At 46.8% G+C, this 27999-nt stretch overlaps 2 protein-coding genes across 19 annotated transcripts in view; both read left to right on the forward strand.

The window, feature by feature from the left end:
• The window catches only part of TFDP2 (transcription factor Dp-2), a 200152-nt gene extending 187262 nt beyond the window's left edge, over positions 1-12890 (forward strand). For all 18 annotated transcript variants that reach the window (XM_070375051.1, XM_070375043.1, XM_070375064.1 and 15 more), the window contains 4 exons: positions 2475-2626; positions 6468-6634; positions 12378-12483; positions 12688-12890. In XM_070375051.1, the coding sequence (XP_070231152.1) occupies positions 2475-2626; positions 6468-6634; positions 12378-12483; positions 12688-12871 (609 nt within the window). In that variant the 3' untranslated portion in view covers positions 12872-12890. The remainder of the gene's footprint in view (positions 1-2474; positions 2627-6467; positions 6635-12377; positions 12484-12687) is intronic.
• A 138-nt stretch (positions 12891-13028) lies between these two features.
• LOC102270341 (small ribosomal subunit protein eS12) lies at positions 13029-22073 on the forward strand. Its single transcript, XM_070375181.1, has one exon. The coding sequence runs from the start codon at positions 21675-21677 to the stop codon at positions 22071-22073; it is 399 nt and encodes a 132-aa protein (XP_070231282.1). The 5' UTR covers positions 13029-21674.
• Positions 22074-27999: the final 5926 nt, after the last annotated feature.

Below are 27999 nucleotides of genomic sequence, written 5' to 3' on the forward strand. Positions count from 1 at the left end.
GAAAGACTTGTGCTGGGCCAGATCGCCCTCATGTATGTGGGCTTTCCCATCACTAGACGACCAGCGCAAAGAATGGACCAGAGGCCTTCTCTGGCAGTCCAGTGCTTAAGACTTCGGGCTTCCAGTGCAGGGGGTGTGGGTTCCATCTTCAGTCCCTGCTCAGGGAACTGAGATCCCACATGCTTCTCGGTATGGCCAAAAAAAAAAATGTGACCTGGAATATTTTTCCCCTTTCTACAATGAACGTTGCTGTTTTGTTTTGTTTTGTTTTTAAGTCCTAAATTTCTTTTTTTTCTTCTGTCTCAAACCAAGTATTTGCAGAAGATTTCAACCCAGGTGCAACCTAGCTGTCAACATTTATAAAAGCACGTCTCTCTGAACAGTGAAATGAAGCACAAAATATAACTGAAAACAACTACTTCTAGTCTCCTGGTAGACACACGGCTTATTTCCTCCTAGTGTTTCCTTTTTCTTTCTTGCAGCAAATTACGAAGTTGTCACAGAAAGTACATTAAGCAAGTCGTCCCTGAACACAAATAATTTACTTCTCTGTGGCTAAGCTAGCTTAATTTTTTAACTAGTGAATGTCACAGCTACTGACATCACATGACCCAAGTCCCTTTCACTTACATGCCACCTCTTCTCTTGGTCGTGTAGGAGAGGCATGGTATGCGCTGATTCTGCCCACAGATGACCCAGATGTCCTACTTTTATCTATATCATTGTCCCTTCCAGCCCTTAAACTTTCCCAGAGCTACTAATGCAGAGCAAAATGAATGTCTAAAAATACCTAAAGCTGTTTAGCCTCTGAAATAAATGTTAATAAGCCTGGAAGAGAACAAAAGGCTAAAGATAAATGGCAACAAATAAGAAAACCAGTTTAGAACAAATGGGGTGATTTTTCTTCTTACTATCAAAATAACATTGTATGTATATTTACAGCTCTTTTCCCAAGAACAGTCTTTGATGCTATTAAATGTGCGCAGTATAGAACAGTGAATCATGAATATGTAACAACTTTTACTTACCACTGTTTATATTTCTACCTCTACCCAGGCCCTCCCATGCCACTAAGACCACAAAGCTAGGCCAAGTATGGGCTGTCTCCAGGATGTGTTTTCTAGAAGAGTAAGATAGCCAGGTGGAGGTATTCAAACATATAATTCTTTTTCTGAGTTTTATAGCTTCAGCATATTTTTCCTCAATATTAAATGAGCTAAGCATTGAATATAATTGCCTTAGTTCATTAGCAGCAGAAAATAACAAATTAGTAAGTATGACTCAAGTAACCTTTGGTAATGAATGGTGTTGACAGTGATGGTTCTAGACATACTGTCAGGCTAGAATAAATTGGTGTCCCTTCTGTTTTGTGCATTTTAAAGGAGTAAATGTTTACTTTTTAGGGAGCTAGCACCCAACCATTTTAAGACAACATAAATTTTAATCAAACTTCAGTTAAGGCCCAGGACCTAAAATAAACACTGCTAGGATAAAGTTGCTAAAACATAGAAAATAACTGAAATGCATCACTACTGGGTGAGCAGAGGGAACAAGCTGATGGAAGGGATGAAAGGCTCTGACTTCAGGAGCTCTTTTAACCAGTATCTGTTCTGCAAGCAGATGAAAGACTTCACTGTGTAAGGTCTTTCTACCTGTGGAATTCTGTGATACATTTGCCTTATTTAAAAGAGGGTGGTAGGGTCACTTTCCTTGGCTTTTGAGTAATGGTTATAGTTTAAAGGTAATAGCAAGATTCAGTGCAAAGATTCGGGCCTTGATATACCTTATAAATTAGTGCTAAGCCTCAGGTTCCTCTTCTGAAAGATGTCAGCTGGGGAGGGGCTTGGGCTAGATTCCAAACTGTGCCCTATAGATGCTTGGAAGTTCTGTGAAGGAGCCCAAAGGGTGAATGAGGGCAGAGCTGGCAGGGCTCAGGACTCAGCCTCAGTGCAGCCAACCAGAGCAAGGATGTGTTCATCTGTTTTATAAACAGTGGGTGTCCCAGAAGATTTCACTTGAAGAAAGGGTTCTGAGGCTTTGTATAGTTTGTATGTTTCTGGGCGGGATGATCTGAGAGACGTATTTAACCCTAAATCCTCAGGAGTCTGTGTTAGTTAAACAGAAAACAAGTCCACTCTTGCTGTATCACCTACGCTGAGAAGAGGTGCAGGTACCACTCTCTCGCTCAGATTTGTAAGATCCTTTTTCTATGGATGATGGAAACTGCGGGCCCCATTATTTGTATTAGGATATGTTAGATACCATTTAAATAAATATTTTTTGCCCTTGAAATGTATTTCTTGAGTTAGATCATTCTAATGTTTTTCCTTAAATATTCAATTTTAATTAACTCATAGGTGGAAGGTCTCTTTAAATGCTCTAATTTTAAACTATATTTTAGATGTACTTACTTCATTTAGTTCTAACTCATTTATCCACGTTAAATGACTGTACGTTTTTGTTGATCCTTACAGCAAATCGCTTTCAAAAACCTGGTACAAAGAAATCGGCAAAATGAACAGCAGAACCAGGGCCCTCCAGCTCTGAACTCCACCATTCAGCTGCCATTTATAATCATCAACACAAGCAGAAAAACAGTCATAGACTGCAGCATCTCCAGTGACAAGTAAGTGGAGAACCAGTGGCAGCAGGCACGGCCAGCCTTCTGTTCAACGTAATTCCTATCATTTGTAATGTTATCTGGGTCCTCCAAGGCTGACTCCCTTGGGCCTCACAAAACAATTCAAACAAGAGCGCCGTCATCTGCTAGTGCTTGCTTCCTTCTTCACCCTCCACATCCCCCTCTTGGGCCTGGCACTGTGCTGTTTGTGCTGAGGACATAACAGTGCCCAAGCTCGAACGTGCATGTACGCACACACAGATGAGATAAGTGGGCAAGTCACTGCGGTAGAGCAGAGCGTCAGGGAGCGTCTGGGACGTGGTGGGTGAGCGTCTGGGACGTGGTGGGCTCACCATGTCCACTGTGCGTTGTCATGTTCATGGTGCAGATAGCTGGGATCGGCGTGTGGCACTAAAGCAGTTTTTCTCTTTTTTTTGCTACATCGTAGAAGAGCTGTGCTTCTGTTTATAATGAATGGACACAAAAGCACTAGATGAAAAATGAAAGTACTAGATGGCGTTCTCTGCTTGCTTGCTTTCTTATTATCTTACAACTTGAAGTTTGTACCTTTTAACCAGCTTTATTCATTTCACTCACCACTCCCCCCTACCCCACCCTACCTCTGGCAGCCATCAGTCTATTCTCTGTATCTGTGAGTTTGGTTTTTGAGATCCATGTATAAGGTCTGTCATCTGTGTTGTTGCGAATGGCAGGATTTCCTTTTTATGATCTGTTGCCCATTGTCTTTTTTTATGGTCTATTGTCTCAAGTACATCACAGTTTTTTAATACACTCATCTGATGATAGGTTTTTTCCACGCCTCGGCTATTGCAAGTCATGCTGCACGCACTGAACGTGGGAGTGCAGACGTCTTTTCAGGATGCTTATTTCATTTCCTTCAGATACATATACCCAGAAGTGGGATTGCTGGATCTATTTTTAAATTTTTGAGAAGCCTCCATACTGTTTTCCAGTGGGTGCACCAGTTTACATTTCCACCAACATGTTTTCATTGTAACTAAGATTGATGGTAATATCAATATATTACTATTATCATAGTGTAAGTGAGAAATAGCAGTTTTCAAAGTACAGTTTATTTGTAACTTATTTTATTCTTCACGAAAACAGTAGTGCTCTTCAGGCCGTGAATCAGTATTGAGGTAGTTGAGGGCATAGGATGCAGAGTGAGACAGAAGGAAATGTGGCTTGTGGCTCCCCCAAGCAGCTGCTCTAAGGCTTTGTCTGAAGAACAAATGGGGATGATACTTCCTTAAATAAGGTAATGCCTCTAAAAGATCTGACTCCTGGAAAGTGCTTTATAAATATTAGCTGCTCCAAGGAGCCAGCATATAACTTATCATCCAAGTTGGGATACATCTGAGACCAAAAGAGGGCTCAGAGTCACATCAGTGCAGAGGCACAGCCCAAGGCAGTCCCAGGGGCCAGAACTTACGGGCTCCTTGGAGCTACTGCATGGCCATGGGGTTTACCCTCCCTGGTTTTTCTCTTTCTTGGCAGTGTTGCTTCCCTGTCTTGACTGTGTACAGAGATGATGGGTTACTTAAATAAGAAGGCACCAAAAAAAGAGGAAGAAGAACAACAGGGATTTCTAAAGTATTTGATAATTACCTTGCTGGTTTACAGAAGTCATAAAGGACTAGCACCGGGGGCAGTAAATGATAGATATGTGTGTTAGTATTCACACACTTTATTGACAGAAACCTGTGTCTACAAGGACTTGTCACATACTCTCATAAATCCGAGACTTACAGAATGGTTAATGTATCTTTGGGAAGAATAAGCTGTTAGATTTCTAGTTCCTGTCTCTAGTTAGCCTCTTGTTCGGTAGGACATTACTAAAATTCTCTATTCCGGTTAGTCTCTGAAGTTTTAAAGAGTAGCAGGAAAGTCTGGGGACCAGTGGCCTAGGAGGATTAAGGACCCTCTTCCTTCTCAGGCGGTTATTGACTCTTGTCCTTTCCTCGCCCTCCCCCAACTGGTGTAAAGGAGGCTCTGAGCTGCTTACAGAGGCTTGATTCTCAAGGTGGGGTGCAAGTATGGCATTTTGCTTTAAATGACAAATTTTACTCTGATCTAAGATCTCAGAATTTCATGACAGCGTAAGCCCAGCACTGTCCCAGCATGCTTACCTCCCCTCTGTTCCCGAGGCTCCTGGCGACGTTGCTCCAAGCCTAGCCTGGGAGCCGGGAGGGCCATTTCTTACAGTGGCCGCTCTATTGCAAGCCTTTGCCAGGTGGCTGGACACCCTGATTTGGTGCTTTTCAAAAACATTTGGAAACGTGCTCTGTGTTATATGTGACACTTTTTTCTTGGGGCATTTCTACTCCTGAGACCCTCAAGACAGGGTTTGGGGTTTGGTTAGTTTGTAAAAAGCCTTCCATTTTTGGGGGTTTGGTTAGTTTGTAAAAAGCCTTCCATTTTTTGTTCATCTAAGGTGTGATGTGGCTAATACTTGACTCATGAAAATGAAGTAAGCGTCCAAAATGTTTTTTCCTCAACCCTAGTAGGCCAACTCATGGTAGGGAAGTTAGGTGCTAAATTGGAAAGGCTTTCTTTCTGTATGTTTTTTTTTTTCTCCCAGTGACTTCTTTGCTTGATTTACCTACTTTTATTGACATATACTTAACGTACAGTATTGTATTAGTTTCAGGCATACAGCATAGTGATTTGACATTTGCATCCATTACAAAATGATCACCGTGATTAGTCTAGTAACCATCTGTCCCTTACAGACTTATTACAGTATTATTGGCCATATTCTGTATACTGTGTGTATCCCCGGGGCCTACTTTATAATCGAAGGTTTGTACCTTTCAACCCCCTTCACCTGTTTCTCTACTGCCTTCAGCCTCTCCCCTCTGGCAACCGCTCATTTGTTCTCTGTGAGTCTATTTTTATTTGTTTGGGTTTTTTAGATTCCACATATAAATGAGATTATGTGATATTTGTCTTTCGGTCTGGTTTCTTTCATTTAGCATAATAGCCTCTAGATCTGAATATATCTTTGCAAATGGCGAGTTTCTTTATGGCTGAGTACTACTGTCCCCGTGTGTGTGCGCATACTCATCTTCACTCATTCATCTACTGATGGACTCTGTTGCTTCCATATCATGGCTGTTATTAATAACACCTCAATGAGTATAACCTTTTCAAATGAGTGTTTTTGTTTTCTTTGGGTAAATACTTGGAATTGCTGGATAATATGGTAGTTCTATTTTTAATTTTCGAGGAAGCCTCCAGACTGTTTCCCATAGTGCTGCACCGGTTTACATTCCCAGCCAAGTGCATGATAGTTGCCTTTTCTCCACATCCCTGCTGGTGTTTGTTATTTGTCGTCTTTTTGGTGATAGCTGTTCTGACAGGTGTGAGATGATACTTCACTGTGGTTTTGATTTGTGTTTCCCACATGATTAGTGATGTTGAGCAGTTTTGGGTCTCGTGGCCATCTGTACATCTGCTTTGGAAGAAAGTCTACTTGGAAAGGCTTTCTTAATATTTTATCTTTTATGACAAAGCTATAGACAACCTTGAAAAATACTGGATTTAGACCAAAATTCCTGTCTGCAGTTTGCCACGGCTTAATGAGGGCTGGAATGTAGGACTCCTGTTGTCCGTCACAGGAAAGTTGTTTTAATTGGGAAAACAGTTTATTTGAGATGTCATTCTTCTGAACCCAGCAGAATGACTCACTGCCCTAAACGGTAACAGTCTCTATACCGTAGCTGAGCTTAGGTCCTCGTGCTTTCATTGAATATACAGAGTACAACACTCTTCAGACCTCCCCGACACCACAGAAACCCCTCACTAACTCTGTTTCCTGATACAGGTTTGAATATCTTTTTAATTTTGACAACACCTTCGAGATTCATGATGACATAGAAGTGCTGAAGCGAATGGGGATGTCCTTCGGCCTGGAGTCAGGCAAATGCTCATTGGAGGATCTGAAACTTGCTAAATCACTGGTGCCCAAGGCTTTAGAAGGCTATATAACAGGTATGTTAACTAATGCAGTCAATGTGGTCCTTGATTAAATGTCAGACCCTAACTCGCTAAAACCTTTCTCATAGAAAATTAGCGCCCGCTATCTGCCCCGTCAGTTCTGTTCCCTTACCCTGAAATATAACCTCTCGAATTTCTTATGTTTCACTACTTTTCTTTAGAGATGCAAACACAAAAAAATACAGTGAGCTGGAAATAATTTATTATTTAGTTTTGTCTAATTCTCACCTTTATAGAAATGGAACCAAACTGATATATTCTTTGGTGATTTGACTTTTCACTCAACAACATGTTCTTTAGATTTAGCCACAGGATTTCACGTAGCTGTAGTTGATGTATTTTCACTGCTGCGTGGAATTCCAGCATGTGGATGAAGCACAGTTTCCTTGTTCATTTTACTGATGATAAACCTTTAGTTTTGTTTCCCATCTCTTGATACTTAAACAGTGCTATTTGAACATTCCCACTACTGTTTCTCAGTGACTGTGTGCATGTATCTGCGAGTGAGATTGCTGGGTCCGAGGCAGGCCCATCTTCATCTTTATTAGATGATGCCATGGCTTTCCAACATGATTTTAACGCGGTACACGCTCACACACAGAGTGGAAGTGTTTTGTCTTCCCAGGCAGGTGGATGTGAACTGGTATCATTATTTTTTATATTGATATTTAATTCCCATACTGTATGATATACCACTTTAAAGTGTAGAGTTCAGTGATTTTTAGCATATTCACAAGATTTTTTGTAGTCATCAGTTCAGTTCAGTCGCTCAGTCTTGTCTGACTCTTTGCGACCCCATGAATCACAGCACGCCAGGCCTCCCTGTCCATCACCAACTCCCGGAGTTCACTCAAACTCATGTCCATCGAGTCAGTGATGCCATCCAGCCATCTCATCCTCTGTAGTCGCCTTCTCCTGCCCCCAACCCTCCCAGGATCAGAGTCTTTTCCAGTGAATCAGCTCTTCGCATGAGGTGGCCAAAGTACTGGAGTTTCAGCTTCAGCATCAGTCCTTTGAAAGAACACCCAGGACTGATCTCCTTTAGAATGGCCTGGTTGGATCTCCTTGCAGTCCAAGGGACTCTCAAGAGTCTTCTTCAACACCACAGTTCAAAAGCATCAATTCTTCGGTGCTCAGCTTTCTTCACAGTCCAGCTCTCACATCCATACATGACTACTGGAAAAACCATAGCCTTGACTAGACGGACCTTTGTTGGCAAAGTAATGTCTCTGCTTTTGAATATGCCATCTAGGTGGTCGTAAGTGTCTTTTAATTTCCTGGCTGCAGTCACCATCTGCAGTGATTTTGGAGCTGCAAAAAATAAAGTCTGACACTGTTTCCACTCTTTCCCCATCTATTTCCCATGAAGTGATGGGACCAGATGCCATGATCTTAGTTTTCTGATTGTTGAGCTTTAAGCCAACTTTTTCACTCTCCTCTTTCACTTTCATCAAGAGGCTCTTTAGTTCTTCACTTTCTGCCATAGGGTGGTGTCATCTGCATATCTGAGGTTATTGATATTTCTCCTGGCAATCTTGATTCCAGCTTGTGTGTCTTCCAGCCCAGCGTTTCTCATGATGTATTCTGCATGTAAGTTAAATAAACAGGGTGACAATATACAGCCTTGACAAACTCCTTTTCCTATTTGGAACCAGTCTGTTGTTCCATGTCCAGTTCTAACTGTTGCTTCCTGACCTGCATATAGGTTTCTCAAGAGGCAGATCAGGTGGTCTGGTATTCCCATCTCTTTCAAAATTTCCCACAGTTTATTGTGATCCACACAGTCAAAGGCTTTGGCATAGTCAATAAAGAAGTAGTAGATGTTTTTTCTGGAACTCTCTTGCTTTTTCCATGATCCAGTGGATGTTGGCAATTTGATCTCTGGTTCCTCTGCCTTTTCTAAAACCAGCTTGAACATCAGGAAGTTCACGGTTCACGTATTGCTGAAGCCTGGCTTGGAGAATTTTGAGCATTACTTTATTAGCGTGTGAGATGAGTGCAATTGTGCGGTAGTTTGAGCATTCTTTGCATTGCCTTTCTTTGAGATTGGAATGAAAACTGACCTTTTGCAGTCCTGTGGCCACTGCTGAGTTTTCCAAATTTGCTGGCATATTGAGTGTAGCACTTTCACAGCATCATCTTTCAGGATTTGAAATAGCTCAACTGGAATTCCATCACCTCCACTAGCTTTGTTCGTAGTGATGCTTTCTAAGGCCCACTTGACTTCACATTCCAGGATGTCTGGCTCTAGGTCAGTGATCACACCATCGTGATTATCTGGGTCGTGAAGATATTTTCTATACAGTTCTTCTGTGTATTCTTGCCACCTCTTCTTAATATCTTCTGCTTCTGTTAGGTCCATACCATTTCTGTCCTTTATCGAGCCCATCTTTGCATGAAATGTTCCCTTGGTATCTCTTAATTTTCATTAAGAGATCTCTAAAGTCTTTCCCATCCTGTTGTTTTCCTCTATTTCTTTGCATTGATTGTTGAGGAAGGCTTTCTTATCTCTTCTTGCTATTCTGTGGAACTCTGCATTCAGATGCTTATATCAAATTGCAAACACTCAAGCGTCAGGGAACACATGCAAACTAACTTCTGCTGCTGCTAAGTCACTTCAGTCGTGTCCGACTCTGTGCGACCCCATAGACGGCAGCCCACCAGGCTCCCCCATCCCTGGGATTCTCCAGGCAAGAACACTGGAGTGGGTTGCCATTTCTTTCTCCAATGCATGAAAGTGAAAAGTCAAAGTGAAGTCGCTCAGTCGTGTCTGATCCTCAGCGACCCCATGGACTGCAGCCTTCCAGGCTCCTCCATCCATGGGATTTTCCAGGCAAGAGTACTGGAGTGGGGTGCCATTGTAAGTACCAATTGAATTCAGCCTGTTTAGGAACCACAGTTTCTCAAAGTGGGGAAACAGGGCAGAGCAGTTGAATAGACTTTGAACTTTCAAGTGCTAAATAAGTGGCCATAAAACATATAAACAAGGATAAAGTCTATTTAGTCTGGAAGCATGAGTGCAACTAGGCTTTACATCAATATCTCTTTTTAAAAAAGTTTCTTTGATCTTATGGTAACTATATTTAGCATTCTGATAGTGCTGAACTATTTCCCAAAGCAGTTGTAGCATTTTACAATCCTACCAGCAATGTATGAGGGTTCTGATTTCTCTATATCCTTCTCAACACTTGTTATTGTTCATTTTATTTTATTACCACCACGCTAGTGAAAGTGAAATGGTATTTCACTGTGGTTTCGATTTGAATTTCCCCAGTGACTGCTGATGGTGAGCATCTTCTCATATACTAATTGACTATTTGTGAATCTTCCTTGAAGAAAGGTCTATTCAGATCCTTTGACCATTTTAAAACTGGGTTATCTTTTCATTATAAGAGTATACTTGAAAGCAGAAACACTTTGTCTTGCGTGTCCTAAAATTCAAATTTTCAATAAGTAAGAAATCTTTATGATTATAGTTCTTAAAACTATAGTATATTGTGCACATATAATTTGGGTATACAGACACAAGTGTTCTACCTTTTTGCCAGTTTCCTTCATTTATAAGTATTACTACCTACAGTTTCATACTGTATCTTAAAGGCACTTTAATATTAGCTCTAACGATTATTAAGCCAGATATAAAGCAGTTGCTGCTGTTCTATGGTTTTAGCCACAACACAAGAGCCTGGATTGAGATTTGGTTTTTATTGCATTTAGTGCTTAAATTCACACCACACACTTCCTGTCTGACCCCCGCGTCTTGCCCTTCAGCCTCCCAGTCCCCTATTTGCACCCCCTGCCCCCTCCCCACCATTCTCCCCTTGCTCCTTCCAGAAGAAGACCTGCTGTTTTCTTAGCAGCTCAGGCATTCTAGTCATCCAGTAGGGTCTGCAAAAGGCTCTTACTCTGTAAGTCACCAGGACTTTATTTTAGCTCATTCTCAGTGAAAAGACCAGGCGATTAGGTGGGCTCTGTGGTTTTGATCTCTTCATGACCTCGTTTCCAGACTAGGGTAGACTTTCTGGTTGGTGCAGAAGCGTGTGCCTCTAGCGTGCAGAGGGACAGGATGGCCCTTGAGGAGGGTTGTGAGAACTGTCGTGTGGGTTGGCCTTTCAGAGCCATTGTGAAAGGAAGCTGTATCCTGTCAAGAGCTGTGTTCTGACAGAAGGTTTCCATACATACTAATTAATAATACTTGGTGCAGGATTCTGGCTTTAACTTCATGTACCAACTTGTTCTTGTATCCATTTAAAACCTGCTGTTCTTAGAATTTTTTTCCCCCCTCACAGCTGCTTTAGTTAGCCTGTGAAGAAAAGGTTCACAGGCATGTCAAGATGAATGCAGGCAGTTACTTTACTTGTTTCCTGCACGGGAGCCTCTCACTTGATCAGGTAGTGCTGGGAGGGCAGAGCCTCCAGTCCTAGCACGTGGTTTTTTTTCCTTTTTGCACAATAATTACCAGACTATTTTGATTAATAAAAGCTCATTTTGGCAGTTTACCTTTTTCTGAGCCTATGCTTGGTCTCATCTTACAACATAAGTCAAATAACTTTTTCTCAAGAAATTTCATTTCTGATATTTCTACCACCTGTGTTGTAAACTCACCTTTGAAATACACGATGCTCATTCATTAACATTTAGATTTTATTTGTCCCAGTCACTGCCTTCTCTGAGCTAACCATCTAGATAAGGAGACAAGGGTTAAATAAGTTACAGGGCCTCCCTGGTGGCCCAATGGTAAAGAATCCGCCTGCCAATGCAGGAGACACGGGTTCCATCCCTGATCCGGAAAAATCCCACAAGCCAGGGAGCAACTAAGCCCGTGTGCCACAACTCCTGAGCCTGTGCTCCAGAGCCCAGGAACCACAACTGCCAAAGCCCGCGTGCCCTAGAGCCTGTGCTCTGCGGCAAGAGAAGCCACAACAGTGAGAAGCCTGCGCACAGCAATTACAGCGCAGCCCCCACTTGCCACAAGTAGAAAAAAGCCTGTGCAGCAGCAAAGACCCGGCACAGCCATAAATAAATAATAATAAAGTTACAGTAAGAAGTAGTCAGGGTTGTGATGGGGGAAATACGGTAAATGCATAGAAAACAGGACTGCAAGGATACATCTCCAAAATATTTGATGCAGACTGAAACAGCAATGCCCTCATGAAAAATGTGACTGTGCATAGCCTTTTAAAATAAGGTTTAGTTCAAGCTTTAAAGCAAAGGATACCAGGAAAAAGAATAAATCTTGGTCAGTAATAGCACTGAGTTCCCAGGGGGCACTTGAAAACATGGCAGTGGGTGTGGGGGTTGAGCAAGAATGTGTCTGTGCCTCTGACATAGGACGTTCTGACTTAACTGCTTATCCACTCCTGCTCTGGTTGTTAACACCCCAGTCAGAGGCTTTTGTGGTGCATCCAGCAGGTGTCCAAGAGTAGTGCAACCATCAATATATTCAGTGGGATGCCCTCTCAAGGGCTTCTGGAAGAAAAAAAGAATGAAGAGTCTGGGCTTGGTCGAATTTGAATTCTTTCCAGCTGTAGTCTGTCTCCCTGTATCCTCCCCCTTGCCCCAGTCTTATGTTCTAGAAATTTCCTTTTTCCAAGCTGAAGAAACCTGGGTTCTCCCCAGGGCAGGAGACTGTAACAGAATGGGCTGCTTGCCTCATTCGTCCGTGCTGTCTTCAGACCATAGCAAAAGCAGCCACGGGACTTACCAGACCTCCATCTGTTTTTGTTTTTTCCTATAGACATCTCCACAGGACCATCTTGGTTAAATCAGGGACTGCTTTTGAACTCTACCCAATCCGTTTCAAATTTAGACCTGACCACTGGTGCCACCTTGTCCCAATCAAGGTATGTACTTTGTCAGGGTTAGAAAGGTTAGCCGCCAAGCCTGCTCCTCACTGGAGGGGCGCTGCAATCAGCTGGGTCTCCTGCGGATCCCGGCAGAGCTCGCCTGTGGCCCTCCCCTTCCTGGGCTCTCGTCCTTTATGTTTTCCAAAGCTTAAAGCCTGCACACCACATTAACGAGCCTGTGTGTTTCCGATTGTTTGCTAGTGTAAACCAAGGGTTGTGCCTGGATGCTGAAGTGGCCTTAGCAACGGGGCAGCTCCTTGCCCCAAACAGTCACCAGTCCAGCAGTGCGGCCTCCCACTGCTCTGAGTCCCGAGGCGAAACGCCCTGTTCATTCAACGATGAAGACGAGGAAGAGGACGAGGAGGACTCATCCTCCCCAGAATAAAGACAGGCGCAAACCCGCGTTTTGCTGTCTGATGCTCATGTGTGTTTTTAGTGTGAGCTCTTGTTTTTGAAACGATTGCTTCAGTCTTTGCCTTTGTTTGCACTGTGTGTTCAGTGAAGACTAGGGAAACACAATAAGCAAATTACCCGAAGGCTGAGATGGTTGAGATGAAAGCTAACGTAGTGTGAATGAAAACTCTGACCAGCAGAGCAGTAGATCACATGGCAAACAAAGCCTGTTCTCAGGTGGCGGAGGGGACCGTGCCTGAGGAGCGGGCAGCGTGAGCGCCACACTCTTCCCTTCCGCGAGGCGGGGCCGCTGTGGCCCCGCATCCACCCGCCCCCTTAGAACTGAGATGGCTACATGAACAGCCCCCAATGGCCTGGGTCCCCGTCCCGTTCCCTGGCCGGGGCTGCCCTTTCCCCGAGGCTGACCAACCACAAGAGGTTCCCGGTGGGAGGAGCTGTGCAGTGAGTGAGGGAGACCACGGGGCCCCAGGAGCACAGACGGAGCCGCTGAACTAGTTGGAAGTCTAGTCGAGGTGCTTTACGCATCAGCTGCCTTAGACGGCTTCTAGAGAGGAGCGAGCGCATTCTGAAGTACTTAAGTGACATTTAGAATAATTTATAGTCCAACTGAAATTATCACTCTTAGCCAATGCATTGGTGCATAGAATTTTCTAGGGCTACTTCTGGAAGCCAAAATAGAATAGCATTTTCATGTGCATTAAATACTTTGCCAGCACTGCCTCTTGCCAGCATCCTAAACCTGGAGTGTTACAGAGCAGGAAACTGTCTCTGTGGTTTTAATCAGAGCTATGCGTTTCCTATAGCTTTTTCACTTAGCACAAAACAAAGAAACGGCCCTATGACCGAACTGCTTGCTTACTGTTCCCTGCAAATAATTGTATGATTTCACCCAGTGTGCAGTTTATGAAAGTGAACTGCCATTGCTTTTGTCTGAAAAGGAGTTCAAGAATACGAACAAGCAGTGTTTCCTGTACATGTCACCTTCTCTACATTCTCATGAATCAAAATGACCATACTGGGTTGATTGCTGGGTAAAACACATTTCAAACTAACCTGATAGTTTCACAGAAGCACCAGAAAACGGTGAGCACCCCAGGCGACTGGGCGCGCAATGGAGCAGGACGTAGCCTGTCAGGACAGACCAAAGACGCCACTGGGAGCCGCACGTGCTGGGTTCAGTTACCGCCCCTCTGAATACGGGTGTGGAGACAGCTGCCACCATGGCCAAACCCCAGCTTAAGTGCACATTAAGGCCTTGGAAAGGAGCAAGTGATAATGGAAAATTAACGCTAGTCCTTTGACTTGACTTGTTTGTATTTGCCCTTAAATTATGCATCCGGTGTCTGTGAGCTCAGCCCACCGATTCTTTTCTAAATCCCGCCCGGGGAGTGTGCAGGCCAGTGCCTGCAGTGACCAGAGGGGCAGGGCCTCACTGACCCAAACAGCTAGTACAGAAGAATGTAGAGCGTTAAGTTCCTTTGAGACAAAACTCATTCTGTCAGGAATAAGCCATAGTGCAGAGTGTGGAGGCAGAGGTGGAGACAGGTGCAGGACTCTGGCGCATCCTGAGGCCGGGCATGGAGGAGGTGGGTGGCCAGGGGCTTCCCGACTGGGAAGGTCATCAGTTGCACAGTCGGGTAGAACCAGGTCTCCAGGCTGCCTCCACCTGTACCTACCCCAATCTTTCTCATCCCCGTGCTTGAAAGGGGCCGTAGAGAGCCCCGGGGCCACAACTAGCTTTTCAGACTTGGAAATACTGTGCCATAGGCCCCAGACCCGCCCGTCCACATTCAGGACAGGGGCACTGATGCCAAGCGCGCCTCAGCCTCACCAGAGTGCGTGGGGAACCACTCCCTTCTCTGTTCTCTCTGCTACAGATAAAACACGGGTTCAGGAGAACAAGCAGCCAGACTCTTAGCATTCATTCCCAGTGCCCCATCACTGGCCACTGTGTGGGGTTCAGCAGAACTGGCCTCCGTTCCTCGGTGACGGCCCTGGGTCCCTGGTGAGGATGCCCAGTGGGGTCACGCTGGGGTCACAGGACATGGCACAGGCGGAAGGCTTGACCTGAGCAGAAACCCAGAGGGAGATAGTTGGGGAGGTCCTGTCATTCTTCTGCTTCTTCCCCATAGATTTATCTGGTTCTAAAGTCCAGACAGAATTTCACAAGAAATCAAACAGAAAAGGATGCTAGGAAATTGTGGTTGGAACAGCCAAGCTTCGTTATAGAGCAGTACTTGGGACTGTTTGTACACATGTGCACACACGGACACTCCTCCCAGGCGGTGCGGTCACACTTCGCTCTGGGAGGAGTTCAGGAGGCCTTGTTCTTGCGGGGCCCGGTGTAGTTGGCAACCTTTGCCGCCCACAGTGCCACCCAGCCAGTGGATTCATGATCTGTTCCATATTCACGCAGGGGCACCCAGCCTGCTGTATCTGGCCCTGCTGTGGGAGGGTCCACGGCGCCCAGGCACCTGCCACTCCTCCTTCCCTCCCCACTGTGCACATCACCTGTGATGACAGGATGATGGAAACAGCTCCAGCAGGCGTTGACTTAATAAACTGTGCCTTATGATCTTGGAGGACCTCGGGAAGGGGCAGGAAGGGAGGTGCTAAGATGGTGATCCTTGCCTCCCAGCCATGCCTACCACCCTGCAAAAAACATGACAGATGTTGACCCACGTCTCAGAGGAGGGGTGGGGAGAAAACTATGCAGTGGCTGCCATCTCAGCAGGAGAAAGAGGATAACTCTCCCTGCTGGCAGAATTGGCAGTGGCCACTGTTCTCTGCCCCACTTGAAGAATGATGCCTGGGTGAACCCCCAAACGGGAGCCACTGCAGGTAACTCAGAGATGGTCCACAAGGGAGTGGCTCGCTTTAGCCATGCAGACGTCACAAACTCAGCTGTTACAGAGATAGCAGAGTTTGGGTGTAACTTGGGCCCTGGGATGGTCAGAGAGCAGTCAGGATGGATGTCCGTGGGGCAGGGTCAGCAAACGAAGCGAACCGCCTCAGCAGTTTCTACCAGAACCACATACAGAGGGAGAAGCCTGGTTAGCTTCATGGGCAAGTTGCTTCAAGTGCCAGCCCCCTCCCTGTGGGCACATCTGTGAGGTAGCCTTCAAGGCTGTGCTTTCATGGGGTCCCTGAGGGGTGAAGGCTGGACAGTGAGTGAAGATTGAATCCTTCAGTAAGTGAGTGAGTGAGAACAGAAGACGTTCAGATTGATTTGTGCTGTGGAGAAGATGACAGGGTTGTGGCCGGGGGGACAGGCTGCTGTGGCTGGCAGTATCCGGGGGAAGGGGGTAACCGAAAAGGTGACGTTTGTTCTGCATCGGACCACTGAAAGACGTCTCTTCCAGGCCACTCTACCCCACAATTGTGCACTTGGAATCTCTGCTAAATTCCAAAGGCCCCACTGTTCCCAGCTTTCAGTATACGTTTTAGAGTCTGTTAGGGAATTTTTAAAAGAAAACCAAACTTAGCTACCAGCAGTAGCCATAAAACTAAGAACATTCTAACCCATGAAGTTCTCATTATGAGCTGTTACCTTCCAGTTGAACCTACACAAGAGAAAAGTGATTAGAAATGGAGGACTTTTCTAGGCGTTTTCTTCTAGTTTTACAACGTTAGATACTTTATATTAGATATATAAAAGAATCTTTTGTGTATGACTGGCTTTAGTGGAGCTAAAGACTACCTGAGGGCCATTTTCCCAAATAGGTTCCCCATTTCCAGGCACCTGAAGCAGTAGCCCCCCAGCGCTGACCGTGTGTGCCAGGGCCCGCTCCTTGTCGCCGGAGCGGCCCTCAGACGCGCCTCCCCACCCTCTGACCCACAGTCCATGCAACACTCAGGCTATTTGCTTAACTTCAGTTGAGCCAAACACTACCACCTAAAAGGAAAAAGTGACGTTACGATTTTTACCTTTTTCTTAAAAATTTCAAGCTAAATGCCCATATAAATTACAGCGTTTCTCAGGAACCAGCCAAGATCTCTCAGAAAAGACGACCTTTAGGATCCCGTTGTCCCATGTACTTATACACTCCCGTTAAGCCCTGGGAATCCCTGACAAGTACAGAAGCTTCGGTGGCAGCAGGTATCCACCGACTGTGCTGTTGAGACAGGAGAAAGCTTGTTCACTTAAATATTTCTGTGCAGCTGCTCTTTCAGACAAAATCTTGCACCATTCTTATGAGGCCTTGGCTTTACACAAAGGCCCATGAGTTCCATGCTGTCTTGACCCCTTGCTTTTCCAGCAGACTTAACTTCGGTCCTTCCTGCTTGTAGCCACCTTAGAAGCCAGTGTAGCAGAAACGAAGGGGCAGGACTTGCCCCTTCTCCACCAAGGGCCTCAGAGTGGGGGAGAATGTCTCCTCCACCCACCCACTCAGGCATGTGAAACAAGCCCAAAGCTGACTGGCCCAACACCCCCCAGCCCGTGTGGCCTCCAGGGCCCGCACTGCACCCACAATCTCCCTCCTGGGCTACGCTGCCTCCTACACAGCCCTCACTACAGTCCTCACGGAGGGCCTTTGGGTTAGCATCAGCTCTCTGTCACACCAAGTGCTGAACAGCTAAGGAGCAGGAGTGGGACTTTGCTCATGAGGGCTCAGGGTGAGGCTTTGGCGTCATCTCTGGGCCTTCCTCGGCTTGGAAGACCCAGGCTGAGACAGCCAAAACTCAGAAGAAACCCATTCCTCCCTGGGCAGAGGCCCTCACGCAAATTGCAGGTCACCTGGCCCTTCTGTTCCATGTTGGCTTGTTTCTCTCCATGTCTATCCCAGTATAACAAGGAAACGTCACCAGATCATGTTTGAGTTTTGAAAACCATTGATTTGTTGCTTCAAACTTACCGTTTTGTCACTTGAGTCACCTTCAACATGCTGGGCACTGTCTAATTAAACAAATGGCCTGGTGGTTCTGCTTGTTCACAACTGGGTCACAGATTTCTGTTATGCTACGAGTCTGTGGGAACCCAGATTCTTTTCTGCTAGCAGATTTCTCTGAGTGCATTGCAGTTGTTCTTCCCAGTAGAGTCATGGTGGCTTCAACCGTTCAGTGTCCCCAAAAGGGGAACCACCAGCCGAGCCGGAGCTCAGAGGGGACCATGGTTCACGACTGTGGTTCCTCGAGGTGGCTGTCTGCCCATCCCCTCCCTGACTGTTAGCCAAAATAGAAAGGCCACGAGCCCAAATCTCCAGCCAGTTCACCTTTTCATTTGGCAGTGTTGTACTCTGATCATGTGCTGTTAGGTTTTATGTCCAGAAAATATAGTTCTGCTTCTCTTTGCATGAAGGAGTCATCATGGTGCCATAGGCTTTAAGCATTTAAACAAGAGAAATAAGGGGAAAATGCAAACACCACATCTGACCTGCCTAATGTAGACTTTATTAGATTGAAGTACCTAACCTAATATGATGTATTATTTTGTAGCATCTCAGACTTTGTAAATAAATACCATTATTTTTATATGGAAATTTTATAGAAGAGCTATTTCTGTATACTTAATTATTCCTGGGTTTTCTGAAATTGCTTCCAATAGGTAACGGACAAGTCCTAATCTGTGCTTCTGTAAGGATGGTTCAAGGACCACCCACACATGGGGGTGAATTGATGGGAGGGGTTTTTAAATTTTGCCTTCCTGAGGCCCACCCCAGATGCTCACTCAAAAGCTCTGGGGGAGGGGAGGGGAGGGGCAGAGCCTGGGAAGCTGTAATTTTAATAAACTGAGTGGTTTTGGTATCCATTAAAGTGTATCTTTGTCCATCCTGAAAGAGTCAAAGAAGGAAAGAATAAGCTTTTGAAATGAGTTTAAGTTGTGCTTGAGGAAAAAAATGTATCAGACTGTTCTATGATTTGAATGAGATGTACTATAGAGAAAATAAATAATTTAAAATAATGGCAGTCTCATTCTTTTGGGGAGGGGGTGGTTGGTGGGTCTTGTGCTGCATGCCCAGCCCTCACTGAGTCCCTCCCCCAGACTTGCCTTCATACGGGAGCTGCCTCACCCACGGTTACACCTCACGCAGCCAGTGAGGGAGTACAGAAGTCCAGCCTCCTTGGCCCAGCTGGGGTATCCGAAGGGCCACCCGCACTTCAGAATGCCTCGTGGAATTGGTTGGTTCCTCCGGCAACTGCGTCATGGCTCAGCTCCCCTCTGCCCCACCCTGCCCACCTCACTACTCACAGGTCTGTGTCCCCAGAGCATTCCAATGCACGTCCACCACCTGTCCCGCCTAGGATGGACGTGTCAGACATAGGTTTTCTATGTTGGAGATCTACGATGTTACATCTTAATACATGTGTGCACGCTCAGTCGCTTCATTCTTCTCCAACTCTGCGACCCCATGGACTGTAGCCCATCAGGCTACTTCGTCCATGGGGTTCTCCAGGCAAAAATACTGGAGCCTTCCTCCAGGGAAGTCTTCCCGACCCAGGAATTGAACTTGTGTCTCTCACATCTTATCCATTGATGGGCAGGTTCTTCACCACTAGCGCCACCAGGGAAGCCCTTCCATCTTTATAAGGTCACTTTAAAAGATAACTGGGACTTCCCTGGTGGTCTAGTGGTTAAGACTTTACACTTCCAAAGCAGGGGGCACTGATTCCATTCCTGGTGAGGGACTAAGATTACATGTACCACGTGGCCAAAAAAAAAGATGACTGCATAAATAATGTCTTTACAGTCCCAGAAATGACTGACCTGAACATAATTTTTTAGCCAAGATGCTTCCTGATCATCCCTTTAACCAAACCACAGCATCAGAGAACAGATCTACAGTGATGAGAACAGAGTGCTGCCAGGCCCCAGGAATCACCATGGCTCCCAGCACCTCCTGCTCAAGCAAAACTGCCTGCCTTGGGAGAGGCAGGGGCCCTTGATAACGCTGTGTTAATTGTACAGTCTGAGGTGGGTGTGTGGTGGGCATGTGGACAGTCAGAATGAAGGGTTTGGAGCAATTTGGGGATCACAGGTTGGGGCCATGTTTCAGGGCCAGTAGGAAATGGTTAAGGAAGCACTAACTCGATGTTAGTGCCCAGCATGACTTCCCTGGCTGTCCAATGGTTAGGACTCCGCGCTTCCACTGCAGTGGGCATGCTTTCAATCCCTGGTCAAAGAACTAAGACCCCACAAGCCACACAGCATGACCAAAAAAAAAGAATGTTAATGTCCGGGAGGAAAGGCATCTTCCCTGCAGACTCTCCTTGAGTTCAGCGGATCAAGTCAGCGATAGTGTGGACTGTCCACTGTTGGAAGCGGGGAACCAGTGCCCACCCCTCATCCCAGGGACTTCCTGGACTGGTGAGCTCAAACTGGTAGCAGGTCCTCTCCGCTCAGTTCCTAGGGCCATTTGGCAGGCATGCCCAAGGACCCACGCGAGTTACGCCGCATCACTGATTTGATTGCAAAAGTGCTCTTTTTCCTGTGGTCATGCTGGGGACATGGTGGAGGACTGCTGGGAGTGTCGCTGGTAGCCATCTACACAGCCAGTGGCCCCGGTGCTGACCAGGGAGGGTGTCCGCAGAGCCCAAGGCGTTGTTGACTTCCAGACACAGCTCCTTGCTCTGGGCTCCGCGGAGGTTTCAGGAACAAGGCATCGGAAGACAGCCTTAGCCAAGCGTCTTCTCTGGCAGCAGAACTCATGACAGTCAACCTGCCTTTTTTGGTTCCTATTTCCATTAGCTATTTTTTTCCCCATTCCATCTGAGGATGAACTGCGCTTGCAGTTCACACTCCTTCCATTTCTGTATGTGATTTCTTTGAGCACTGGCTCCTCTTCAATTCAGTTGCTCAGTTGTGTCTGACTCTGCGACGCCATGACTGCAGCATGCCAGACTTCCCTGTCCATCACCAACTTCGGGAGCTTCTCTTAGCACCTACAACCTCCCCCACTTTCTTGCCTGGGAAGAGGGCTCAATGTGTTCTTACTGTGGACAATTGCCAGATGCCTGGGAGCTCCTTGCCAGCTCTGCCTTCTTCCTGTGAGGCCTTTCCAGTTTCTTGCCGAAACCTGCTTTCAGGAAATCTCAGTGTAAAGTGCTCTGTGGTGAAGGCAGATCTGTGTCAGGGTGGGAGAAGCCAAGCCCATTGAGTGCAAAGAACAACTTGTCATAACCACTCACTTTCATGCAAATTACTTTCGCCACTGGGGCACAGCAGCCATCACCAACCACTTTCTTCTCATTTACATGTCTCCTGCCTCGCTCAAGGGCCTCAAGTACTGTGATGTCTACTGTACTGTGGTCAGGAGATTTGTTTTCTTGCCCTAGCACTTGGCCATGGCCCCCAAAAGCCAAAATTCAATGAGAAGTCCTGAGAAGTGTGCCAACTCTTTGAGACCCCATGGACTGTAACCTGCCAGTCTCCTCTGTCCAAGGGATTTTCCAGGCAAGAATACTGGAGTGGGTTGCAAATCCTTCTCCAGGTCATCTTTCTGACCCGGGGACCAAACCCAAGTCTCCTGCATGGCAGGCGGATTCTTTTACCATCTGAACCACCAGGTAAGCCCCAGTCGTGAGAAGAGGATGTACTAAAGCCTGAAAATGATGGTCCTAAAGGGCATGATCTCCACAGGAATTCTTTCCAGACTCTGCTAATAAATAAACAGATTTGTGTTTGAACCTCCAATAACAAAGACTTGTACTGGATCTTTAATCTGAATACAAGATTTTTGACTTGAAAGAGTGGTACCTCTTTCCCTGCCACCACGGAGTGGGGAGGCGGAGGCTCGGGTGCATTCAAGATTCGGCTTCACCCGTAACCCACTGCCATGGCCAAGGAAGGCATTGCTCCTGGAGGTGTAATGGATGTTAATACTGCTCTGCAAGAGGTGCTGAAGACTGCCCTCATCCACGATGGCCTAGCACATGGAATTCACGGAGCTGCCGAAGGCTTAGACAAGCGTCAAGCCCATCTCTGTGCCCTTGCATCCCACTGTGATGAGCCTGTGTATGTCAAGTTGGTGGAGGCCCTTGGTGCAGAGCACCAAGTCAACCTGATTAAGGTCGATGACAACAAGAAACTAGGGGAATGGGCAGGCCTCTGTACAACGGACAGAGAGGGAAAACCCTGTAAAGCGGTTGGTTGCAGTTGTGTGGCGGTTAAGGACTGTGGCAAAGAGTCTCAGGCCAAGGATGTCATCGAGGAGTACTTCAAATGCAAGAAATGATGAAATAAAAAACTGAGTTCTTGGTTAAAAAAAAAAAAAAAGACTTGGAGAAATTATTTTAAGAACTAAAACCAGGGATTTCCCTGGTGATCCAGTGATTAAGACTATGCTTCCACTGCAGGGGGCTGAGGGTTCGATCCCTGGTCAGGGAACTAAGATCTCAAATGCCATGCACTGAGGCAGGAAAAAAAAAAAAGAAACCAAAATGTGAATCCAGTGGACAGTCTTGAAAGTCAGATTAAAGGCATGAAAGAAAAAACATGTCTTATCTGGGGGTCTTAGTGTCCCCACCCATCTTCCCACCGCCTCAGTCAGGCGGGCTGGGGCAGGGTGTGGACGGCCTGCCTCTCCCAGGACGGGGCTGACTCAGACCTGGCAGCACACAGAGAAGGCAGGCAGCTTCAAGAGCATTAGGCTCTGGCCTCCTCACCTGGGCTCTTGGATGGAGACCTCTGGAGGAGAAGTCAGCCTTCAAAGACAGTGCTTGTTAAAGGACACCACCTTCTCTGGGGCTCCCAGGGAAGATTCTCAAAAGGGCATTTCTAAAGCATCTTAGTTAAGGATCGGTAGGTATCAGGGCAGCCATTACCTCCCTGTAGGGCCTGTGCCAAGAAACTTGCCTGTACATTGACTGCGGGTTAAAGACAGGCCTGGCCAAAGAAATCCAGTGGCTGAGGAGAAAGCACTTGCCCCCATGCCCTCCCCACCCTGAATCCCACTTGAAAAGCTGCTCAGAGCCTGAGGGCCAAAGCACTAGCAAGTTGCAGGGTTGGCTGGGGTTAGGGCAGAGAGGCGGGTGCCTGCTGGGGCAGGCTGGGACCACTCCCAGTCATTATGATAAAGGACAGATGCAGAGCAGATGGGAGAAAAAACTTCGGGGAGAAATACCATGGGCAAAACAAGCACAGAAATCAAAGACTGCAACACCCACACAGCAGTAGCCACATGGGCCACGAGGTGCTGGAGGGCCCAGCCCGTGGTCAGCTGGAGAGCAGGGGTATGATGTCCTGCGTGGCGGTGGCATGCTGTGTTTAGATTTCTGTTTGTAAGACTCAACAAATACCAACTGCTGCACCGGGAGTGTCTGATGGAGTTCAAGTCCTGCTGGGGAACTTCCCTACTGGTCCAGTTAAGAATATGCCTGCTAATGCCGAGGGCAGGTGTTCAGTCCCTGATCTGGGAAGATGCCACAGGGCAACTAAGCCCGGGCGCCACAACTACTGCGCCCACGCACCACAGCTACTGAAGCCCAAGAGTTACAGCCCACGCTCCACAACTAAAGAAGCTACTGCGGGGAGAGGCCTGGACACTGCAACTACAGAAAGCCTGCAGGAAGCAACGCAGACCCAGCGCAAACAAACAGCAGGTGGGAAACAAGAAAAAGTCTTGCTGGGTATACAGTAACAGACTGATGAGACAAGCCAGTAACACAATTTCATTTGATGACCTTGGATGAGTAGCCACTTGAGAAGTTTTAGTTGACATTTCTTTACACTTGTGTGTATCCAAATCCCATAATTCCTATGCATATTCTTAAAACCAAATTCTAATATTTCTGTAGGATTTTGTCATGTTGAATACACAGAACACAGTCTGCAGTTGACACTCTGTTAACTTTGTCAGCAAATTTTTTAGTCAAGTGAGACACACAGTCAGAAGGGAGGGTAGAGAATACACTTTGTACACCTTGACCTGTCTTCCTCCTGCGTGTGTGTCTGAGGGACCTTGGTGGCGGGAACGCTTGCTCACTCACGTGGAATGGTAGGGAGCTAAGTCTCTGAAGCTCACAGGCTTGGCATCACCAGCTGGCACCTGTCCCACTCGGGAACTCTTGAGCTTCGCTGTCAATGTGAACATCTCTGTTTCTCGGAAATTAAAAATTCTCTGAAAGTAATTTACAATCAGGAGTTTGTTTCTTATACATGGACTTTCATCTTTGTAAATTCAGGGCCTGGTACAGCAGTTGGTATGTAATGCTAGATTAAGTCTTTATTGAACAAATGAATAAACAGGTGAGCTACACTCTCTTTACACTGATCCTTTGCTTAGTCTTGAGTAATCAACTAGCACCACCACCTTCAGCATGAATGATCCGGCCAAAGCCTGGGTAAACCTGAAAGATCAGTCTCTTACCACCCTATGTTCTACCAGATTGAGTTGAGAGAGGACAAGAAGAGAGTGAGATGTTTGCCTGGCTTCAGAAGTAACTGGGTGGTAGGAGAAAATAAACTGATCCAAGGAGGGAAACACTGCCTCTAAGGAAGATCGGGACGGTGGGCCTCATTGTCTTCCCGCCTTGGGTCCGAGACAGCAAACCCTTCTAGCAACTTGCCCACCGACCAACTGTGCTTTTCCAACCAGCCTAGGCTGCTGCATGCTGTCCCCCTTTCTCTCCTCACGGGGAAAGTTAGTATTTATTTTCTAAGACCCTGTGGGGCACCATGGAAGGGTGAGGGCTATACTTCTTTGGTTAAGTCTCAAGTCCACATGGTCCATGTTTCAAATACAGAAACAGCTGCTTCATTCCCCACCCGACCCCTAGTCCAGTACCAATTAGTTCATTCCTTCTGCTGCTGCCATTAACACACTTGTTCTAACTGGCAGCCACTGGACTTTTCATTACTTAAGTGTGGGCAGCTGCTAACAAGAGAACACTTGCCCAGAGAAGTCAGCCAGCATGGGAGGGCGTGAACTTCTTATGTTACATAGTCAAAAGCAGATGATGAGAACAATTCCAGCTGCTTTCCATGTAAATTTATCAGTAACACATCCCAGGAGAAGCCTGGGGGAGACAGAAGATGAGAAACTCTCCCAAGGTAATGAAGAGACCACCTCATTTGCTAAGACAGCATTCCAGCCAAAGAGCTTACTCCATCCCATCTCTGTATCCAGGGAGGGAAAAGCTTTAAATGCTGGAGGAGTCAACACGAGGCTCCTCCCAAGCCCAAAGGTTAAATTTTCAGTTCAGTTGCTCAGACTCTTTGCAACCCAATGGACTGCAGCATGCCAGGCTTATTCTTATCTCTCCTTGCTATTCTTTGAAACTCTGCATTCAAATGGGTATTTTTTCCTTTTCTCCTTCACTTTTCATGTCTTGTCTTTTCTCAGCTATTTGTAAGGCTTCCTCAGACAACATTTTGCCTTTTTGCATTTCTTTTTCTTGGGGATGTTCTTGATCACTGCCTCCTGTACAATGTCACCATGAACCTCCATCCATAGTTCTTCAGGGACTCTGTCAGATCTAATCCCTTCAATCTATTTGTCACTTCCACTGTATAACATAAGAGAAGTTCAGAGTCACTTAAGATGCCTGGTTTAAAAGGTGAATCCAGCCCAGGGATAGTCCATTTAAAAAGTCTCCTGGGCCAGGTACACAACCTGTTTTCCTATTCTCTGCACCCATAGATGTGTTCACAGGCCAAGGATGCACCTCTCATTGGGGCTAAACTCTTAAGTCATTGGTACACTGAATGAGTGACTAGTCTTTGATGGGGAAGATGCTTCTCCTCTATCCCGAGGAAGCACGATCAGCCCCGAGCAAGTCTCCCTAGCTGAAAAATGGGCTCCAGATGTCCGCGGTGGTCAGAGTGCAGCAACGTGCCTCAGCCAGGGAGACTCTTGGGGGAAGAGAGAAATCCTCTGTTCCTAAATAACAAATCTTTTCTAATCGTAGCCGCTCTCTTCCTCAGTGCTGCCTACAGAGGCAGTCGTTTCCTATGTAACTCATGGCCACCCGCAGACCCCATGTAAAGACCTAGATCATCAAAAAGAGACCAAGAAGCTGATCCAGCACATCAGACCCTTAAGTTAAGATGGAGGGACTTCCCTGGTGGTCCAGTGGTTAAGGATCCACCTTGCAATGCAGGGGACATAGGTTCCATCCCTGGTCAAGGAAATAAGATCCCATGTGTTGCAGAGCAACTAAGCTTGTGTGCCACAACTAAGACCCAAGGCAGCCAAATAAATTTTAAAAAAACTTTTTTAAAAACTGAAACAGAACTGGCACAGATAACAAGGTGCATGAGAGATTCAAGGGCCAGATCTTGATACCCAACATCAAAGAGCCTGAAGTGCTACTGATGGGCAGCAAACCTCACGGTGCTCGAGACTGCTCACGTCTCCTCCAAGAACCACCAAGCCATCATGGAGACCGCAGCCCAGCTGGCCACCAATCTCCACGCCAGGCTCCGCACCAAAGAAAAAGAACAGACAGCTTCTGTGCACACTGTATGCCTGTTACTAAAACCATGAAATTTGGCCCAAAAAAAAGAAAAGAAACCAGTATTAAGTAGCTAAGGCATTGGGCACTAATGGCCAGGCATTCTTCTAAGACTGTTCTAGCTTACAAACAAAGCTGAGAAACCGAGAAGTTACTGTCCAAGATCACACAGCTCGAGCGAGGGGCAGAGCCAGGATTGAAGGTGAGCGGCCAAACTCCACGATGTACTCCTAAGGATCAGTGAGAGCCGCTCCAGGCCCCTTCAAGGCAGTCTTTTCCATTCTGGTTAAGTGTAAGCTTACATTTCACACCAAGAAATCCAGGTCAAATGGGCTGTCTGTCACTTCTTGGCTCAAAGGTGGTTGGGGGTGAGGGTATGGGTGGTCAGTTCCCTGGGTCTTCCCGTGAATGAGAATGTGGTTTTGAGGTCTGTGCAGCAAGTTGGAACAGTGGCAAAGGAAAGAAAGACTAATTCCTACAGCAAAGCCCCTCTCTCCTGCCCCAGCCTCTCCGAGGGAGGGCAGCATCTTTTGGAAGTGGGGTCCCCAGCAGGCAGTGTCTGAAGGTGGCATGGCTGTGCCCAAAAGTCTCCTGTTTGCTTCCCCGCCCATCTCTTGACCCTGCGGGTTCTTTTCTCAGGCGAGTTCTCCCCAGATGGTGGCCAGATGGTCCCCAGCAGCTGCTGGACTCCTCAGTACCCCCAGGCCTCCAGCCCAGGTCAGCGCTTCACCTGACCTGTGTCTTAGGGTTCACATTCCCTGGACCAGCCTGGGACCATGCTATCCCAACACGAACTCGTGGGGCTGCGAAGACCATGTAGATGAGCTCGGCTCAGGCAACTCCTCACCCCTGCAAACTGGCTGGTGTGGCAGCCTCGCCTGGACTACATGGCCTGAGGTGGGCAACACCCAGGAGCTGTGATGTGGCCAGGCAGAGACCATGGACACCCCCTCTTACCCCTCTGGAGCAGCCCTGCTGAAGAATTTCTTATAAGCAAACATTTGCATTCTGGAGCAACACTGTTTTGGGTGCACAGTGGTGGAGGACTGGGTGCTTAACAAAAACAGGCATGCTTTTCAGTATGGGAGGGCAGGTCTGAGCAAAGACCTGGATCTCCAGTGGAACGCCACTAAAACCAAGGCCCCGGTTGGACTTCTCTCATCCTCACTGAATGGCAGCCTCCCCTGTGCCCTCTCAGCGCCTCCCAGGCACTTCAGGGAAACTAGGATGGGAATGTGCCTCGCCCCGGGGCAGGAATGTTAAATTCTGAGCAACATCCCTCAGGAACTGGGGCAAAGTGAGGGCCAGAAGTCAGTACAACAGGCGCAGGGGCCTTGGAGGGTGGGATGTCACAAGCAGCCCCAGGTAGGAGGGCAAGAGACTAGAGGCCCGCAGAGGGTAGGTTCCTGGCCTGGGGAAGGGTGGCGCGGTGCAGGGGCGGGGGTTGTCCAACAATCACTGATGAGAAAAGATACATATTTCACAGACTTGATGCTTCGGTGTCACAAAACAGCACAAATGACCAGGTCTAAACAGGACAGACAGGCACTGACCAGCAAAGAGCCACTGCCCAGACAGCCCTGAGAACAGAGAGGGCAAGTGCGGAGCCGCACGACCCTGAGGCAGGACTGCCAATGGACAGAGGCACGTTCCTGGCAGGCTGGGGACAGTCGGGCCAGCAAGAGACTGAGTGCAGCCTCAGGAGCT

This window comes from Bos mutus, chromosome 1, assembly GCF_027580195.1.
Source record: "Bos mutus isolate GX-2022 chromosome 1, NWIPB_WYAK_1.1, whole genome shotgun sequence".
Taxonomy (NCBI): domain Eukaryota; kingdom Metazoa; phylum Chordata; class Mammalia; order Artiodactyla; family Bovidae; genus Bos; species Bos mutus.